Raw genomic sequence first — 21,315 nt, 5'->3', positions numbered from 1 at the left:
CGGACCCAGGAGTCCATGGGATCTCCTCCACCCCGGAGGAACTTGTCTTGCTTTCGGGTCACGGCCCGCAAGCGAGTGAGATCCCCTAGATTCTCCCGAGATGCCAGGATTTACCGTCGCAGATTTCGGAGAGGCGAGGCGTCCGGAGTCAGAGAGTCAGAGCAGGGTCCGACAGTAGAGCCAGGGTCAGTTCCAGCAGCCAGCGGGGGAGTCAGTGAGGAGGATCCGGAGGAGGAAGATCCGAGGGGATGAAGCCATATGGTCCGAGTTTCTGATGATGATGATGATCTATGTTTCCTTTCTGTATTTTGATTACCTGTACCAGACTATGTGCTTGAGGGCGCTATGTCCTCTTTTTGTGTTGTCTTTTTATTTGTAGACTTATGCGGTGGATCCGCCCACCAACTATGCATGTTATGTATGATCTGTGTGGTTTATATCGTTATTCTCCGTAGTCTTAGGTTAGGAGGTCGAATTGCCTGGGGGATGAAAAAGGAATGCTCGAGTAATCTTTACTCTTGCGATCCCGACCTGACGAGATAATAGTGAGTAGAAAAAAAAAAACTACCCAAAATTACGTTGCGTGCTCACTCCTAAGTGATGGAGTAAGGTGAAGTCGTCACTTAAGGAGGGGGACGCCACAGGCTTGGTATCAGAGCAGTGATTCGTCGGCCTAGGGTTAGAAGCCTACTAGGGAGTCTAGGATAGGTAGTTGAGTTCATAGGAAACTAATCGCTTTGTGAATTTCAGGAAAGGATGACAGCAGCAATGGCTAGAGCTATTGAACAACTCACCGCTTTCTTGACCGAACAAGCGAAAAGAGCTGGGAATGGAGGTGGACACCAACCAGCAGCGGAGGATGTTTACCCCGGATTGGACAAGTTTCTGAAACGAGATCCACCAAAGTTTCAAGGGGGTTACAATCCCGACGGAGCGTATGAGTGGATCCGAGAGTCAGAAAGGATTTATGAGACGTTGGTATGTGCTGACCCGCGTAAGGTTGCTTTTGCTAGTTATTTACTTTCAGGAGAAGCTAGGACATGGTGGATTGGAGTAAGAGGAAGGATAACTCCAGCGGAAGGAGCCATAACCTGGGAGATCTTTAAGAATGCGTTTCTGGAAAAGTACTTCCCGGCGGATGCGAAGGGAAGGAAAGAGATGAAATTCTTAGAGTTAAAGCAAGGTATGATGTCAGTAGGAGAGTATGCAGTTAAGTTTGAAGAACTGTGTCGGTTCCACCCACATTATAGTGCAGCGGCTGATGAGACCTCAAAGTGTGTCAAGTTTGAATATGGACTGAGGCCAGACATCAGGACTACTGTGGGACATGACCAGATTCGGAACTTTGCTACTCTGGTAGAGAAGTGTAGGAATTTTTGAGGAAAATGAGAAGTCCAGGAAGGTGTACTTGAAGGGACAAGGTGTTAATAAGGCACCGAAGAAGAAGGAAGAAAGAAGGAAGCCCTACTTTAGGCCACCCGAGCAAGTGAGAAATCAGTTCAGAAATCGAACAGGAGGAATTGGATTCCACAACAGGACAAGTGGATTCAATCCTAGCAATCCATTCTGCGTAAGGTGCCGAAAGAATGGACACCGCGCTCCGGAGTGTAGAGTCGTGTTAGGGGAACAGGCTAGTACACAGGCTAGCGGAAATGGGAATCGAAACCCTACCGCTACAACAGGCGAGGGAAGTAGCAGAGGTGCACCGGCACCAAAGGATAACTGGAAGTTTGGACGACCCACGAATAAGGGGAAAGTGTTTGCAATGACGCTGGAGGAGGCAGTTGAGGCGCCAGAACTTATCCAAGGTACGTGTTATGTTAATTAGTTTTCCTTTAATTGTTTTATATGATTCGGGTGCAACGCATTCGTTTATATCACAAGAGAGGGTCAAACAATTAGGTATACCAGTGACAAGTTTGGCGTGGGACTTTGAAGTAAGTACCCCAACTTGAAATACCTATAGAACCTCGAAGGTTTGTAGAGACAGCAGGTTAGAAACCTTAGGAAGAACCTTTAGGCAAGACTTAGTGTGCTTACCCTTAGAAAGATTAGAAGTAATATTAGGAATGGATTGGCTAGTGGCCAACGATGCAACCCTGAACTGTAGGAGGAAGACGGTTACTTTTGGGACTAGCGAAGGAGACGCTAAGCGGACTAAGCGAACCGAAGAGGTAGGAAAAGCGCCTGAGAGCGAATCGAACGTACTTTTAGGAGCACTAGATGCGGATAGGGACGACTTAGGTATAGAAGGGATACCCGTAGCGAGGGAGTTTCCCGACGTTTTCCCCGAGGAAGTATCTGAGTTACCACCAGAAAGAGAAGTCGAGATCTCTATAGACTTAGTTCCTGGAACAGGACCTATCTCTATAGCCCCGTATAAGATGTCACCGGTGGAACTAGCGGAGTTGAAGAAGCAAGTGGAGGAGCTTATGGATAAGAAGTTTGTGCGGCCGAGTGTATCCCCTTGGGGAGCACCAGTTCTTTTGGTAAAGAAGAAGGATGGTGGCATGAGGTTATGCGTAGACTATCGGCAACTAAACAAGGTGACAATCAAGAATAAGTACCCGTTGCCTAGGATTGATGATTTGATGGATTAGTTAAGAGGAGCTGAAGTCTTCTCCAAGATAGATCTACGATCTGGATACCATCAAATTCGAGTGAAGAAGGAAGACGTACCGAAGACGACCTTTCGGACAAGATATGGGCATTATGAGTATTTAGTCATGCCGTTCGGAGTGACTAATGCACCTGCGATATTCATGGACTACATGAATCGTATCTTTAACCCGTATCTCGACAAGTTTGTTGTGGTCTTCATTGATGATATTCTGATCTACTCGAGGAGCAAGCGAGAACATGAAGAACACCTCTGAATAGTATTGGGAATACTAAGAGAACGACAGGTGTACGCCAAGCTATCCAAGTGTGAATTTTGGTTAGAATCTGTGCAATTTTTAGGACACTTGGTGAGTAAGGCAGGAATAGCGGTCGACCCAGCAAAGGTAGAGGCAGTTAACTCATGGGAAGCACCCAAGACGGTTACGGAAGTGCGAAGTTTTCTCGGACTGGCAGGATATTACCGGCGATTCATCGAAGGATTTTCCAAGATCGCGATGCCATTAACCAAGTTAACAAAGAAGGATCAGCCTTATAAATGGACGCAAGAGTGCGAAGCGAGCTATAAGGAACTCAAGAAAAGGCTAACTACGTCGCCGATTTTGGTATTGCCCGATCCTGCAAAGGAATTTGAAGTGTATTGTGACGCGTCAAAGATGGGACTAGGATGCGTGCTAATGCAAGAGCGGAAAGTAGTAGCATACGCATCAAGACAACTTAGACCTCATGAAGTGAATTACCCCACTCATGACCTGGAGCTAGCAGCAATAGTGTTTGCGCTCAAGATCTGGAGACACCACTTGTATGGTGTGAACTTCACGGTGTTTAGCGATCATAAGAGTCTCAAGTATCTATTTGACCAAAAGGAGTTGAATATGAGACAAAGGAGATGGGTAGAATTCTTGAAGGATTACGATTTCAAGTTACAGTACTGTAACATCCCAATCTGACGGCTGGCCTCACGGTAACAACACGAGTCTTTTCAGTGCGCTTTGTCCTCACTCGTGCGCTTCCTAGGAAAACTTCCCAGGAGGTCACCCATCATAATATTGCTCCAAGGCAAGCACACTTAACCATGGAGTTCTTATCAGTTGGGCTCCCGAAAAGAAGTTGCAACTTGTTGTTATGAGTAGTACCAATCAAATCTCTTATGCCCTCCTCAACTGTATAGTCCATCCCTACACAATCTCGGAATACCTCTTGTTCGGGTGTGAGATCGGTTCATTCATGTGCCCCTTGTAAGATCAAGTTTTGATCTAGTAGTACAACTCTATGTTTTGATGATTACAAGTTAACCTTTTGATATGAACAATTGTGGTACTCTAACGTGTTTTTCTGAGTGTGCTGTTTACAGGCTCTGACCCTGACTCAATTTCACACAAATCAGAAGCACTGTGTATAAAGGGTAACCCAAGCAACGCTTTCGCATTCACCATGTTCAGTATGAACAGTGGAAAAGCTTCAGAAGATCTGAAGCTATACAAACTCTGATGAGGACTCAGTCGCTAGAAGCTCTGATGATCCAGAAGTTCTGACAACCAAGAAACACTGAAGGTTCAGATGTTCTGATGGTGTAGAAGACTCTGAAGATCCAGAAGCTGAATAGTAGAAACTCTGAAGTCCAGAAGCAAGAAACTCTGAAGGCCATGTTCTTCCCTCTGAGTTCAGAATCAGAAGATACAATGGTCAGAGGATCTGTGCTTTCCCTCTGACTCTGATCAACCGGCTTCACAAGTTCCTATACGAAGCATTCCTCTGATCAGAAGTCTCCTAGGTTAAAAGGTCAAGTCGCTATCCAAGTACAAAAGCAGTGTACCTTCCTGACGACCTACCTAACGTTCTCAGCCACAGCAGAAGCTGGATTTTCCAGAACTGCCCTCCAACGGTAGCATTTCCCATGCAACGCTCAACCCTAATCCTTGGAGTATATATAGAGGCTGAAGATTGAAAGAAGCGGCTAAGAAACTAAGAAGCAACACACGCGCAAGACATTCAAAACATTCTAAGCTTTCTTTCATCTTGTAATTTATTTAGTTTACACTTAGCTTATTCAGAAGCAAACCCTTGTAAACACCAACCTCAAACAGTTGTTTGATTTTCCTTTAGGAGATCAAGGTTGATCGGATCCTAGAGAAGACTAAGAGAGTGAATCTTAGTGTGAGCTAAGTCAGTGTAATTGTTAGTCACTTGTAGGTTTCAAGTGCAGTTGTAACTCTTACCTGATTAGTGGATTGCCTTCATTCTAAGAAGGAAGAAATCACCTTAACGGGTGGACTGGAGTAGCTTGAGTGATTTATCAAGTGAACCAGGATAAAATCCTTGTGTGCTTTTCTATCTCTATCTTTTGCACTTAGTTCTCGAAAAGATTTGTTAAAATCTTTAAGGTGGTAGCTTTGTACTGAAAACGTTATTCAAACCCCCCCTTTCTACCGTTTTTCATACCTTCAATTGGTATCAGAGCGCAAGTTCTGATTACCACACCTAACAGTGTTCAGTGATCCGGGCCGGTGTGAAAAACAATGGCTGCCACCACCAGTGAAACTCAAAGAGATGGTTACAACGCAAAGCCTCCTATGTTCGACGGTCAAAGGTTCGAATATTGGAAAGATAGACTGGAAAGTTTCTTTCTGGGTTTCGATGCAGATCTCTGGGATATTATTGTGGATGGCTACGAGCGTCCAGTTGATGCAGATGGCAAGAAGATCCCAAGGTCAGAGATGACTGCAGATCAAAAGAAGCTGTACTCACAACATCACAAAGCAAGAGCAATTCTTCTAAGTGCTATCTCCTATGAGGAGTACCAGAAGATTACAGATCGTGAGTTTGCTAAAGGTATTTTTGATTCTCTGAAGATGTCTCATGAAGGAAACAAGAAAGTCAAAGAATCAAAGGCATTGTCTTTGATCCAAAAGTATGAATCCTTCATCATGGAGCCAAATGAGTCCATTGAAGAAATGTTCTCCAGATTTCAACTGCTTGTAGCTGGCATACGTCCTCTCAACAAGAGCTACACAACAAAAGATCATGTCATAAGGGTCATCAGGTGTCTTCCTGAAAGTTGGATGCCTTTGGTGACTTCAATAGAGCTCACGAGAGATGTTGAGAATATGAGTTTAGAAGAACTCATCAGCATTTTGAAATGCCATGAGCTGAAGCGCTCAGAGATGCAAGATCTGAGAAAAAAGTCCATAGCCTTGAAATCCAAATCTGAAAAGGCTAAGGTTGAGAAGTCAAAGGCTCTTCAAGCTGAAGAAGAAGAATCTGAAGAAGCATCAGAAGATTCTGATGAAGATGAGCTGACTCTGATCTCCAAGAGACTCAACCGCATCTGGAAGCACAGGCAGAGCAAGTTCAAAGGCTCTGGAAAGGCAAGAGGAAAGTCTGAATCCTCAGGTCAGAAGAAGTCATCAATCAAGGAAGTCACTTGCTTTGAGTGCAAAGAATCAGGGCACTACAAAAGTGACTGTCCAAAATTGAAGAAGGACAAGAAGCCAAAGAAGCACTTCAAGACCAAGAAGAGTCTGATGGTGACATTCGATGAATCAGAGTCAGAGGATGTTGACTCTGATGGTGAAGTCCAAGGACTCATGGCTATTGTCAAAGACAAAGGAACAGAGTCAAAGGAAGCTGTTGACTCTGACTCAGAATCAGAAGGAGATCCAGACTCTGACGATGAAAATGAGGTATTTGCTTCCTTCTCTACCTCTGAACTGAAACATGCCTTGTCTGATATCATGGATAAGTATAACTCCTTGTTGTCTAAGCATAAGAAGCTGAAAAAGAACTTATCTGCTGTTTCTAAAACTCCTTCTGAACATGAGAAAATCATATCTGATTTGAAAAATGATAACCATGCTTTAGTTAATTCTAACTCTGTGCTTAAGAATCAAATTGCAAAGTTAGAAGAAGTTATTGCCTGCGATGCCTCTGATAGTAAGCATGAATCTAAGTATGAAAAATCTTTTCAAAGATTCCTGGCTAAAAGCGTAGATAGAAGCTTAATGGCTTCAATGATCTATGGTGTAAGCAGAAATGGAATGCATGGCATTGGCTATTCTAAACCAATTAGAAATGAGCCTTCTGTGTCTAAAGCTAAATCCTTGTATGAATGCTTTGTTCCCTCTGGTACCATATTGCCTGATCCTGTACCTGCTGAAGTTGCTAAAAACCCTCTTAAAAAGGGATCTCTCTCTATGACTAAATATCATGCAAATATTCCTTTAAAATATCATGTTGAGACACCCAAGGTGATCAGAACCTTTGGGGTAACTAACAAAAGAGGACCCAGAAAGTGGGTACCTAAGGACAAGATTATCTATGTTGCAGATATCCTTGATAGCTCCACTGAAACACCAATCATGGTATCTGGACAGTGGATGCTCGCGTCACATGACGGGAGAAAAGCGTATGTTCCGAGAGCTGAAACTTAAGCCTGGAGGCGAAGTTGGCTTTGGAGGAAATGAAAAGGGTAAAATTATTGGTACTGGTACTATTTGTGTAGATAGTAGTCCATGCATTGATAATGTTTTATTGGTAGACGGCTTAACACATAACTTATTGTCTATAAGTCAATTAGCTGACAAGGGTTATGATGTTATATTCAATCAAAAGTCCTGCCGGGCTGTAAGTCAGATCGATGGCTCTGTTCTGTTTAACAGCAAGAGGAAGAACAACATCTATAAGATCAGATTATCTGAGTTGGAGGCTCAGAATGTGAAGTGCCTTCTGTCTGTTAATGAAGAGCAGTGGGTATGGCATAGACGGTTAGGGCATGCCAGTATGAGAAAGATTTCTCAGCTGAGCAAGCTAAACCTTGTCAGGGGCTTACCCAATCTGAAGTTCGCTTCAGACGCTCTTTGTGAAGCATGTCAGAAAGGCAAATTCACAAAAGTCCCTTTCAAGGCAAAGAATGTTGTCTCAACCTCAAGGCCGTTAGAACTTCTGCATATCGACCTGTTTGGACCAGTGAAAACTGAGTCTATAGGTGGCAAGAGATATGGGATGGTTATCGTTGATGACTATAGCCGCTGGACATGGGTAAAGTTTCTAACCCGCAAGGATGAGTCTCATGCTGTGTTCTCTACCTTCATTGCTCAAGTGCAAAACGAGAAGGCTTGTAGAATTGTGCGTGTCAGAAGTGACCATGGTGGAGAGTTTGAGAATGACAAGTTTGAGAGTCTGTTTGATTCCTATGGAATTGCACATGATTTCTCTTGTCCCAGAACTCCTCAACAAAATGGTGTTGTTGAGAGGAAGAACAGAACTCTTCAGGAGATGGCTAGAACCATGCTCCAAGAAACTGGCATGGCTAAGCACTTTTGGGCAGAGGCAGTAAATACAGCATGTTACATTCAGAACAGAATCTCTGTGAGACCAATTCTGAATAAGACTCCTTATGAATTGTGGAAGAACATAAAACCCAACATTTCTTATTTTCATCCTTTTGGCTGTGTTTGTTATGTTCTCAATACTAAGGATAGATTGCATAAATTTGATGCTAAATCTTCTAAGTGTCTATTACTTGGTTATTCTGATAGATCTAAAGGTTTTAGATTTTATAATACTGATGCTAAGACTATTGAAGAATCTATTCATGTTAGATTTGATGATAAGCTTGACTCTGACCAGTCAAAGCTAGTTGAAAAGTTTGCAGATTTAAGCATTAATGTTTCTGACAAAGGCAAAGCTCCAGAGGAAGTTGAGCCAGAGGAAGATGAACCAGAGGAAGAAGCTGGTCCCTCTAACTCACAAACTCTGAAGAAGAGCAGAATCACTGCAGCTCATCCTAAGGAATTGATTCTGGGCAACAAAGATGAACCAGTCAGAACCAGATCTGCCTTCAGACCCTCTGAAGAGACCTTGCTGAGTCTGAAAGGATTGGTGTCCTTAATTGAACCCAAGTCCATAGATGAAGCTCTTCAGGACAAGGATTGGATTCTGGCCATGGAAGAAGAATTGAATCAATTCTCCAAGAACGATGTTTGGAGCTTAGTGAAGAAGCCTGAGAATGTCCATGTTATTGGAACGAAATGGGTATTCAGAAACAAGCTAAATGAGAAAGGAGATGTAGTCAGAAACAAGGCAAGGCTAGTTGCTCAAGGCTACAGCCAGCAGGAAGGAATAGACTACACTGAAACATTTGCTCCAGTAGCAAGACTGGAGGCAATCAGACTATTGATTTCTTTCTCAGTAAATCACAACATAGTTCTACATCAGATGGACGTAAAGAGTGCCTTCCTAAATGGTTATATCTCAGAGGAAGTCTATGTTTATCAACCCCCAGGTTTTGAAGATGAAAAGAAACCAGACCATGTGTTCAAATTGAAGAAATCACTCTACGGTCTGAAGCAAGCTCCCAGAGCATGGTATGAGAGACTTAGCTCATTCCTTCTGGAGAATGAGTTTGTAAGGGGTAAAGTAGATACAACTCTCTTTTGCAAGACTTATAAAGATGATATCTTAATTGTGCAAATTTATGTTGATGATATTATATTTGGTTCTGCTAATCAATCTCTATGCAAAGAATTTTCTGAGATGATGCAGGCTGAATTTGAGATGAGTATGATGGGAGAATTAAAGTACTTTCTGGGAATACAAGTTGATCAAACACCAGAAGGAACATATATCCATCAGAGCAAGTACACTAAAGAACTTCTGAAGAAGTTCAATATGCTGGAATCTACAGTGGCCAAGACTCCAATGCATCCAACATGCATTCTGGAAAAAGAAGATATGAGTGGTAAAGTATGTCAGAAGCTCTACCGTGGCATGATAGGTTCACTTCTGTACTTAACTGCATCTAGGCCAGACATATTATTTAGTGTTCATTTATGTGCTCGTTTCCAATCAGATCCAAGGGAAACCCACTTAACTGCTGTTAAGAGGATCCTAAGGTATCTGAAAGGCACCACTAACCTTGGCTTGATGTATAAGAAAACATCAGAGTATAAGCTTTCAGGTTATTGTGATGCTGATTATGCTGGAGATAGAACAGAGAGAAAAAGTACTTCTGGAAATTGTCAATTTCTGGGAAGCAATCTAGTCTCATGGGCAAGCAAGAGGCAATCAACCATTGCTCTATCAACTGCAGAGGCAGAATATATCTCAGCAGCAATATGCAGCACCCAGATGCTCTGGATGAAACATCAGCTGGAGGATTATCAGATCCTTGAGAGCAATATCCCAATCTATTGTGATAACACTGCTGCAATTTCGTTGAGCAAGAATCCTATCTTGCATTCAAGGGCAAAGCACATTGAGGTAAAGTATCACTTCATTAGAGATTATGTGCAGAAGGGCGTACTTCTTCTGAAGTTTGTTGATACTGACCATCAATGGGCAGATATCTTTACAAAGCCCTTAGCTGAAGATAGATTTAATTTTATTCTGAAAAATCTAAACATGGACTTTTGTCCAGAGTGAAGATAGATCAGAACCTCTGACTATGATACTTCTTGATCAGAAGATGTCTAGTCCAGAAGGTGACTCAATCAGAGTGTGTGTGCCCACTGGTACTGACTCTGAAGCTGAGACAACAACACGTGCGTCAGAATTTCTGATGCATAGTTCCTTGTGCCCGTGTGACAGTCTGTTGTGATTGCGTGTAGATATGCTTATCTCCTGTGTGTGATTGTGTATTTTACTGTTACTGTCTATCTTTAATTTTCAACCGTTGATCTTAAAGTGCTTTTTGAATCAACAACGGTTATTTGATAAACCCACTATCCACACACGTTCCCTTCACTTCCGGTTTTCACTCTTGCAATCTCTGTTTTTCAAAAACCGCTCCTCTCGAATTCTCTCTCGATCTCTCTTCATCCTTCAAACCTCATCTTCTACCTCAAACCTTCAACCTCTTCAAGATGGTGAGACAAACCAGAAGAGATGCACCTCAGTTCCCTCACATGGTAGTCGGTTTGGCAACGGGTCAACGGGGTCCTGAGAACCCAGCACAAGAACAAGCTCAAGCTCAAGAGGAGATTGTTCCTATTGCAGAACGGGGCTGTGCCGTTCACTGTGTATTTCCTCCTGAGGAACTCCAAGTCCTGGCAGAATGGAGATTCAACCTCGACAACTTGGCTGCAAATGGATTTGATCTCCGTCCTGAAGTCCAAGCTCAAGGTTGGGGAAACTACTTCAATCGACTTCGAGGACCGGTGTATGAGAAGCTGGTAAAGGAATTCTGGAAGCACGCTGATTGTGATGACACTCAGGTGGTTTCTTACATACTGGGTAGGAAGATCATCATCACGGAGAAGTCCTTCGTGAATCTGCTAGGTGCAGAAACTGCTCATGGGTATCGGTTCTCACTGACGGAATCGAAGCTGAAACCCAGAACCAAGGACATCGTCAACAAGGCCCTGTACACCACCTTCAAACCGGGCAAGACGAGCTACAAAGTGATGGATCTTCACCCCAAACTGAGAATCTGGCACAAGATCCTGCTCCACTGCATCAATCAACGACCAAAGGGCAGTTCTCCAGACTACATCAACTTCAATCAGAAGGCGATGCTGTTCTTCATTCAAGACAAGGAGAAGATCTGCCTTCCCTACTTCCTGTTCTCCTATTTGAAGGAATGCATCCGGAAGTCTCGCACCACCTCCTCCATCAAGTCAGCCATCAAATATATCCCTTTTGGGAGGCTGCTCTCAGACTTTCTCATTGAAAGCAACCTGGTGCAAGATTTGATCGAGACTGGTTGCACAGAGGACTTGAGTACAATTGTCAGCGATGTCTTCACCGCCAACTCTCTGAAGAAGATGGGCTTAGTCCAGAAGAAGATTGCTCCTGCTCATGAGGACACATCTTCTGAGATCAGAGGAAGAAGAATGCCTCTGAATGACTACCCTCTGTGGACTCAAGCAGATCATCCTGAAGCCATCAGATGCTATGTTGAAGACCTCAGGGCTCAAGGATTCGAGATTGACCTTGATGATTTCGTCAGCAGACTTCCACCAGCTCCAGAGTTTCCTTCTCCTCCCAAGAAGAAAACCAAGAGGAAGATGGTTCTGGACGAATCCTCAGAGGAATCTGATGTCCCTCTGGTCAAGAAGACGAAGAGCAAGCCTGATGATGATGATGGTGATGATAGTGAGGATGGTCCTCCAAAGAAGAAGCAGAAGAAAGTCCGGATTGTGGTGAAGCCTACTCGGGTGGAACCAGCTGCTGCAGAGGTCAGATGGACTGAACCTCCTGCCAGAGTGACTCGATCATCAGCACATACAAGTAAGCCTGCACTTACCTCTGATGATGATTTGAATTTATTTGATGCACTCCCAATTTCTGCCTTACTCCAACAATCTTCAAATCCCCTCACTCCTATTCCTGAATCCCAGCCAGCCGCACAAACCACCTCTCCACCACATTCCCCAAGATCTTCATTCTTCCAACCTTCTCCTACTGAAGCACCACTCTGGAATTTGCTTCAGAACCAACCCTCTAGGTCAGAAGATCCAACCTCTCTACTTACCATTCCATACGACCCATTACTTTCTGAACCCATCATCCAAAACCAACCAGAACCCAAACCAACAGAATCACAACCCAGAACGTCTGATCACTCTGCTCCCAGAGCATCAGCACGTCCTGCTGTCAGAACCACGGATACAGACTCTTCATCAGCCTTCACACCTGTATCCTTCCCCATCAATGTCTTTGACTCTCCTCCCTCCAATACCTCTGAATCACTTAGAAAATTCATGGAGGTTAGGAAAGAGAAGGTATCTGCCTTGGAAGAACATTACCTTACCTGTCCAAGCCCTAGGCAATATCCTGGCCCTAGACCTGAACGTCTAGTTGACCCAGATGAACCTATCTTGGCCAATCCTATCCAAGAGGCAGACCCCCTAGTTCAACAGGCTCACCCTGTCCCTGACCAACAAGAGCCAATTCAACCAGACCCTGAACCTGAACAATCAGTATCTAACCAATCCTCGGTTAGATCACCTCACCCTCTGGTTGAAACTTCAGACCCTCACCGTGGAACCTCTGAACCCAATGCTCCCATAATTAACATTGGTTCTCCACAAGGTGCCTCTGAAGCTCATAGCAGCAATCACCCAGCCTCTCCTGCACCCAACCTCTCCATCATTCCCTATACTCACCTTCAACCCACATCTCTCTCTGAGTGCATCAATATTTTCAATCATGAAGCCTCCTTGAGGCTCCGCAATGTGCACGGTCAGACTGACCTCAGTGAGAATGCTGAAAATGTGGCTGATGAGTGGAATGAGTTGAGCACTTGGCTGGTGGCTCAGTTTCCCGTTATGCTGCAGCTCCTGCATGCCGAGGGAAGTCAGAGCATTGAGGCTGCAAAGCAAAGGTTTGCTAGGAGGGTGGCTCTTCATGAACTCGAACAGAGAACCAAGCTTCTTGAAGCCATTGAAGAAGCCAAGAGACAGAAAGAACAAGAAGAAGAAGCTGCCCGTCAAGCAGCAGCTCAGGCTGAACAAGCCAGACTTGAGGCAGAACGTCTTGAAGCTGAAGCTGAGGCAGAGCGACTTGCACCAGTTCCATTTACTCCTGCTGCTTCTGCTTCCATTCCAGAACCTCAAGCTGCTCAGAACGTTCCTTCCAGCTCTACTCCGACAAGCTCATCCAGACTCGACATCATGGAACAACGTCTTGACACTCATGAATCCATGCTGATTGAGATGAAGCACATGATGATGGAACTTCTGCGCCGTACTGACAAACCTTAGTTTTTAGGATCTCTTCTTTTTCTTCCTTTTCCTTTTTATTTAACGTTGTTTTATTTAAACTCTGTTTATTTACTTATTTTAATTTGTTCATTTGTGTTTCTATATGCATATATCTATATATATTTGTGTCACACATGTTTGCAAAACCTGTTTTATTCATAATTGTTCTATATTTACATCATATTTCCTTCCATCATACATTATTCCCTATATCTAGAATGGAGGATCCTTCCTCATTCTTCTGCATTCTTGGCGCTGCTTCACTCTTTCCTTCTCCAGACGATCCAATGCATACTCTATGTTGCCGAGTTTGATGCTCAGATCATCTTTTTCTAGACTATCTTCTGTCGTCTTGAGTCTCTTTTCCACAGTCTCCTTTTCTTCCAGCAGATTCAGCTCCCGCTGGCAAAGCTCCTGAATCTCTTCCACGAAGCAGAGGAACTCCTTCAGATCTTTCTCCATCTCTGGACCAAGATCTTCTTCAAGCAGTGTCTTCGTCAGCTCTTGTATGGTCTTTGAACCATCGGGATGCCTAATATTGAGGAACATATCTTCCTCAAACGCCTTCCTTCTGAGCTCTTCTAATGCCATTCTGTATGATGCCATTTTTCTTACTGAAAATTATTCGAGATGTGAAGCTTACCTTTCTCTCCAACGTTTTTATAGGCTTCACCTTCTCTCTGAAAGTTAATGCTCTTACAGTTTCTCGAGGTTAAGTACTTGGTAACTGACCCTTCTATTTACTCACTTGACCGGTGGTAAACGTTCATCCCTTGCATTAACTCTTCTATTTATTATCGCCTCACTCTGATTCTTACATCGTCTTCATTTTCTTTAAACTTAGACCTTCTCTAAGGGGGAGTACCTTGTACTTCAAGCTAAGTTTTTCACACCCCGAGCTTTTTGCTTATGACAAAAAGGGGGAGTAAACCCAGTTTTTGATGTGTAAGATGTGTTAGTGTGACTTATTTTTCTTTTGGAGATTCTAAGAGTTCCACCTTCATGACCATAGATGTGTCACTGGGCAAATACAAGGAATACATTTCACTTCTTCTGAAGTGATTCTAAGTTGACTCTGATACCCAAGACTCTGATACCTTGTCCATGACTCTGATCACTTATGCGCTCTGATTATTCGTTTTTCATCTATGTCATAAGCTTTTCACTCTGAACTCTTATATGATTTAGCTCAGAATCTAGACTTTACTAACGTTTTCATCAAGTATTAGATTCAGGGGGAGCTAAGCTCAGAATCAAGCAGTGACTTGAATTCAGAATGAGCAAGATAAACTATTCACATCAGGATAAGTCTTATTCTATATCTCTAAACTCTGAGTGAATTCAGTTTAATGTTTAAGAATTGTTCATCAAAAATCTTAGTTTTGTCATCATCAAAAAGGGGGAGATTGTAAGATCAAGTTTTGATCTAGTAGTACAACTCTATGTTTTGATGATTACAAGTTAACCTTTTGATATGAACAATTGTGGTACTCTAACGTGTTTTTCTGAGTGTGCTGTTTACAGGCTCTGACCCTGACTCAATTTCACACAAATCAGAAGCACTGTGTATAAAGGGTAACCCAAGCAACGCTTTCGCATTCACCATGTTCAGTATGAACAGTGGAAAAGCTTCAGAAGATCTGAAGCTATACAAACTCTGATGAGGACTCAGTCGCTAGAAGCTCTGATGATCCAGAAGTTCTGACAACCAAGAAACACTGAAGGTTCAGATGTTCTGATGGTGTAGAAGACTCTGAAGATCCAGAAGCTGAATAGTAGAAACTCTGAAGTCCAGAAGCAAGAAACTCTGAAGGCCATGTTCTTCCCTCTGAGTTCAGAATCAGAAGATACAATGGTCAGAGGATCTGTGCTTTCCCTCTGACTCTGATCAACCGGCTTCACAAGTTCCTATACGAAGCATTCCTCTGATCAGAAGTCTCCTAGGTTAAAAGGTCAAGTCGCTATCCAAGTACAAAAGCAGTGTACCTTCCTGACGACCTACCTAACGTTCTCAGCCACAGCAGAAGCTGGATTTTCCAGAACTGCCCTCCAACGGTAGCATTTCCCATGCAACGCTCAACCCTAATCCTTGGAGTATATATAGAGGCTGAAGATTGAAAGAAGCGGCTAAGAAACTAAGAAGCAACACACGCGCAAGACATTCAAAACATTCTAAGCTTTCTTTCATCTTGTAATTTATTTAGTTTACACTCAGCTTATTCAGAAGCAAACCCTTGTAAACACCAACCTCAAACAGTTGTTTGATTTTCCTTTAGGAGATCAAGGTTGATCGGATCCTAGAGAAGACTAAGAGAGTGAATCTTAGTGTGAGCTAAGTCAGTGTAATTGTTAGTCACTTGTAGGTTTCAAGTGCAGTTGTAACTCTTACCTGATTAGTGGATTGCCTTCATTCTAAGAAGGAAGAAATCACCTTAACGGGTGGACTGGAGTAGCTTGAGTGATTTATCAAGTGAACCAGGATAAAATCCTTGTGTGCTTTTCTATCTCTATCTTTTGCACTTAGTTCTCGAAAAGATTTGTTAAAATCTTTAAGGTGGTAGCTTTGTACTGAAAACGTTATTCAAACCCCCCCTTTCTACCGTTTTTCATACCTTCACCCCTCCGCCTAGAAGCTTGCCAGGAGCCGCTCCTTGTCCGTGCCTCACTGCACCGGCGATCACTCCCCGCCCTCGTCGGCCCGGGCGTCACAGGCCCACCAACTTCCGCTTGGTTCGTCCCTGAACCACACCGTACTGGGAGAGGTCGGCTCTGATACAACTATGTAAAGCCCCGATTTCTCGAGGGTCACTTTAGTAACCTTTTTCCAAAAATTTGTATAAATTTTCGTTGGAATAAAACTTTTCAATAACATTGCTTACAAATAAAAAGTTGTAACATGAGAAATAGGCTGAATAATTCATTTTATTAATAAAAGCTTTGGAAGCGTACAATGATTCTTTCAAATTACAACATAATGATTAAACTAGTGTTCGACCGCCCCCGAGCCAACACCACAAGAAGGTCTCTAGGTTAGGTTCGAACCCTATAAACAAACTCAGCCCACCCCCAAGTACAGACTCAATTATCACCCTCAATACCCGACTCATAGGTCGCGTGACCTCCAAGGCCTCCTCCGGCGCTCGCATCATATCGTCTCGCATCCTCTGCTCTCGCCAATCCCATAGCTGAACCATAAGTCGCGCAGTCGATGTCTCGAGCCTTGCCGTCGTCCACATCAAGCAGAGATAGGGTCGCATCTCGACTGATCACACGCATGCTTGTTGTCTAGGCGTTAAGCGCCCCAAACAACAAACAGCAAACAAGCAAACAAGCAAGGGTCAACTTCTAACACACACACACATCATAAGTAGGGTATACTACCCTATCAATCACGAGTTCTTCACTATGCTACCATTCACAAATATGGGAACTATATTTATTGGATCAAGCGCTTACCACTACGCCAAAAGCAATTGCTGTTAGTGAGGGCGCAACTTTATTTCCTTATAGCACAGAGTCCTCAAGGGGCTGCGATGTTAAGCGCCATGGGGTGGGATGTTAAGCCCATCGAATCCTAAGGGTGACGCTGGATTAATAAATCCAACAATCTCCCCCCCAGTGTTAGCCGGGGGATTCGAACCCATGACCTTGCTCTGATACCACTTATTGGATCAAGCGCTTACCACTACGCCAAAAGCAATTGCTGTTAGTGAGGGCGCAACTTTATTTCCTTATAGCACAGAGTCCTCAAGGGGCTGCGATGTTAAGCGCCATGGGGTGGGATGTTAAGCCCATCGAATCCTAAGGGTGACGCTGGATTAATAAATCCAACAATATTAAGTTCTAAGGTTCACAAGTATAGGGAACTATCTCATAATTCTAAGTTTCACAAGTATAGGGAACTATCTCATAGTTTATTGTTAGTCAATGCTCGTGCACATGCATGCAGACGCTTTGGATATCCATAAGCCAATCCCTCATGGAAAGGCAGGACGAACACGACTCCACGTTCGGGGTTGGACACCTCCAACACACCGCTGCCCAACAGCTTGATGATCGGGGTTGGACCTCTCCAACGCACTGCCGTTTCACGTTCGTCCTTTGTTCAGGTCCATCCCCTGAACGTCACCACTGACTAGCCCAGTCCAGGTCACCAGCCGTGGCCAACCAAGCCCAGTCCAGGTCACTTGGCCCACAAATGCATGTCATGCAAGTCAGTCATCATCACTAGGCCCTAAGCCCATCATGTTCATCTCTTATGAACAACATATCATCGCATAATAACTTGCATGCATAGCAATAAATATAGCTAACACCCTAGGCATATAGACATGTTCATAATAACACTAGCTAGCATTTATTGCATCATCATATAGCATATCTAGCACATACATCATCAATAGTCCTAGCATCATGCTTGCTAACAATCACAATCACAAACAATTTATCTAGGCCGAGGCCGAAGTGCCCTTACCTTAGTCACAGCAGAACACATCCTAGGACTTTGGATTTGGCGGGGTCACGCTCGCTCCGAACTTCCTAGTCATGTGGACAGAGTAACGGTACGAATTAGTAGTCGTTTAGCGATAATATATCCCTTCCCCGTCGTTTCAAAAATACTATCTTAAAAACCTTGAAAAATCAAAACTTTCTCTTTCATAAGATCAAAACCTCTTTTCTAAAATAATTGTTTGAAGATCATAAGAACGTTATAAGAACATCATGAATTTCTTAAGAAAAACCCCCAAAATCATAAATATTCCTAAGCAACTCGATCAAGATCATTCTCTTCTGGTTTTTGGCAGATCAGCTTAAGCTGCAACCACAGAGCATATCGAGAATGGCCTTGCTCAAGGCTTAGAAACTAAAGCAATAAAAATAAAGAAAGACAAGAGAAGGAGGAGAAGCTCACAGCTAAGGAGAGAAGAGAGCAAATGAGCTTGATGTGAAGAAAATGAGAGGGAGGAGCTCTCTATTTATACTGAGATGTGAGAGCAAAGCATTAATTGCTTTTCTTCCTCTCCAAGTGAGGCCCATGGCCGCCCCTTTCTTCAACCCAACCCAGGGTTTCTAGAGCTTTCCAAGCTCCCCACATTTAGCCCTCAAATTTGGGTTTATTTCCTAATTAAACCCCAGAAAAATTAGCATTTAAATCCCTAATTATTTAAAATAATTAAATCTGAATCACAAGGGTTTCCAATCAGATTTGGAGAGATCCCTTAAAGTTTTAAAAATTTAGAAATCAATCCCACATCAATTAGAAAGTCAAAGAATCAAATCCCTAATTTCTCTCCATCATGAAACCTAGCTAGAAAAGGAAATTTTTGCAAAAGTCTTCTTTTTCCTTCCTCCACAAGTCTTGGCCGACCACACACTCTCCATGCTCAGATTTTTACCAAAAATTTTTAAAATAATAATTTAAATAAAAACCCCAAAATAATTAATGCATTAAATGCACCATTTCCCTCCTAAATGCACCCAAAACTTCAATTTTAAAATCAAAAATCCTCATCAAAAAATTTTGGCTCCAAACATTCGTGCACCAGCTCCATGATGCCTCAAAAATATTTTCAGAATTAATTTTGATATTAAACCATAGGCTAAAATTATTTAAATGCATTTTATTTAAATAAAACCTTCAAAAATAAAACCAAGGAATATTCTCTCCTAGAATATTCTTAAAATCATGCCCAGCACCTCCCCATAAGGTGCGGCCCACGAAATCGTCCTCGTCGACTCGATTTGCCAACTCATCGCTGCTGTCGGGTCGATTTTGACCTAAAAGTCGCCGTCGCCGAACCCTAGCAATATTATAGTCAAAATGCTCGTATCGTCGCGCTCATCAACGTCTAGAGGTTTCTAGGACTTAATATTTCTTCTAACGATTAATCACCTTTTTAAAAGGCATAATATCACATATAGCACAAGCAATTCACAGAATATTATTTAATATTATTATTAAAAATAGTATGCCCTAAAACCGGGTCTTACAACGCTCTTCCGAGGTCCCACTCTAAAGCACTTTGGACGCTGCGCACAGACTCCCGACTTGGCCTCTGGTGGTGAAGACTCCACTGCCTCCTCTTCCTCGACCAACTGTGACTCCACTGTAGTGTCCTCCGAAGGATCTTCTTCCTCCTCGTCCACTGTAGTCTGATGAAACCTAGCGGGAGGATGTGGCAGCACAACAGTCCCATCCCTAAGGATCTGCCTCTCCACAACCGTCCCAGATCTGTTCCTCCCTAAGAGCTTCGCATCGCCGACGTAGACTCTCCGGACTCCGAAACCGTCGGTCTCCCAGAGTCGGTCTTCCGCTGGCCTACTCAGAACGATCTCCCATCTCACGATAGTCTCCAATATCGTGGTGGTCACCATCTACCCCCCCCCCCCCCAAATAAACACATAAACAAATAACAGGGTCAGATCACATGTTCTCATAGAAACATTCACATGTTCATGTATTCTCATAAATAACCAGGTATAATAAGCATAATCTTTACGTTATATCACAGTCAGTCACCTAAGTTCAGTTAGGCTAACGACCTCACCATTCACACAACCACCTCAACACCAATGGCCATAATCACGATCATCCGCAGATGAACAATTCTCGGAGGGGACACACCGTACAACCCTCAATCATGTGGGGGGACACACCGTCCGCCGGACACACCGTCCGCCCACAGAATCACAAGGTGACCGCAGTCAACCAAATCACGTGGGGACACACCGTACAACCCACAAAACACCCTCGCGTGCAAGTAACCGTTTGTCTCTAACGGTACCATCGTTCTCATGGTCCATAGTCATCACTAGACCTATGTTCCAATTACATCACATTTTACTTGCAAGCGATTAAATCTCAATTCTCTTTGTTAGGGCTCTAATAGTCAACCTAGAGTCTTAACATTTTCAACAGCGGATAATGCAACTTAAATGACAGTAATAATCACAGCACCAAAAGGAATTACAGCTGGATGAGCGACCTTTTGGCAATATTCAAATCAGGCATCAAATAAGAAATATCAAGCACATAGTCATATTCTCATGCACATCAACACTTAAGTCATGGCAACCTCATCAATCAAGCCATCACATAAACTTGTGCTTGATATGGAAGTAAGAAAACTTGCCGACAACCACGAAAATGGTTTGGCCGAACCCTAAGGGGCTCTAGGGTTTTCAAAAACACTTTCTTCCCTCCATATCAAGTTCACAAGCCAATGTCCAGCCAATCAACAATAAGCAATTTCTCACAAAATTCCAGAACTGATCATGTTACAATTTGCATGTTAAAATCATGTAAAAATCTAGGCAAATTTGGCATAAACTCATGGTTTCCATACACAAGACCTAGGGTCATTTGCCAAACATTAACCTACTGATCATGGCATCACCCAAGCTTCACAAACATAGTAAAATTTCATGTAGCAATCAGCAACCAACAGTACATCAAAAGGTTAAAGAAAAATCCATCAAAACCGCATTTTTGTACACATGAAATCATAGCTTTTCACATAGAAATCCCTAAACTCTACCCATGTCCTAGAGATCAGCCCTTACCTTGATTTCTTGATCTGAAAAGAATGGAAGAATGAAGCTTGGATAATCTGCTCCTTGCTGTCCAAGTTCCTCTTCTACTCGAACCCTAGCATTTAGACAGCAGGAACAGTGTGCATTAAAACTGGTCTCCAGAATTCATTTCTCAGCCGAAATTGACATACTATACATGCCTGGAAATCTATTTTGAAAATCTACAACTTTATAGTTTATCACTTTTTCATCTGAGACCCAGAATTAGGTGATATTAGGCTCTGAAGCTCGCTGTCCAGTACAGAAAACTGGCAGTGATACTTTTACCTTCAAATTAATTTCTAACCATTTGAGTCCAAGGTTTCTAGGCCATGTTCCAGCAAACATACAGCACATATTCCTCCTCTAAATTCCAGTAGCAACATCTCATCATAATCATTAAGAATTTAATCAATCTTAG

The 21,315-nt window shown here is 43.0% G+C and overlaps 1 protein-coding gene across 1 annotated transcript; it reads left to right on the top strand.

The window, feature by feature from the left end:
- Nucleotides 1-768: 768 nt before the first annotated feature.
- On the top strand, nt 769-1,380 carry LOC130712670 (uncharacterized). Its single transcript, XM_057562489.1, has one exon. The coding sequence runs from the start codon at nt 769-771 to the stop codon at nt 1,378-1,380; it is 612 nt and encodes a 203-aa protein (XP_057418472.1).
- Nucleotides 1,381-21,315: the final 19,935 nt, after the last annotated feature.

The sequence above is a fragment of the Lotus japonicus genome, chromosome 4 (assembly GCF_012489685.1).
Source record: "Lotus japonicus ecotype B-129 chromosome 4, LjGifu_v1.2".
NCBI classification, from domain to species: Eukaryota; Viridiplantae; Streptophyta; class Magnoliopsida; order Fabales; family Fabaceae; genus Lotus; species Lotus japonicus.
The sequence above is the reverse complement of the archived record's forward strand: the minus strand, read 5'-3'. Positions and strand labels throughout refer to the sequence as shown.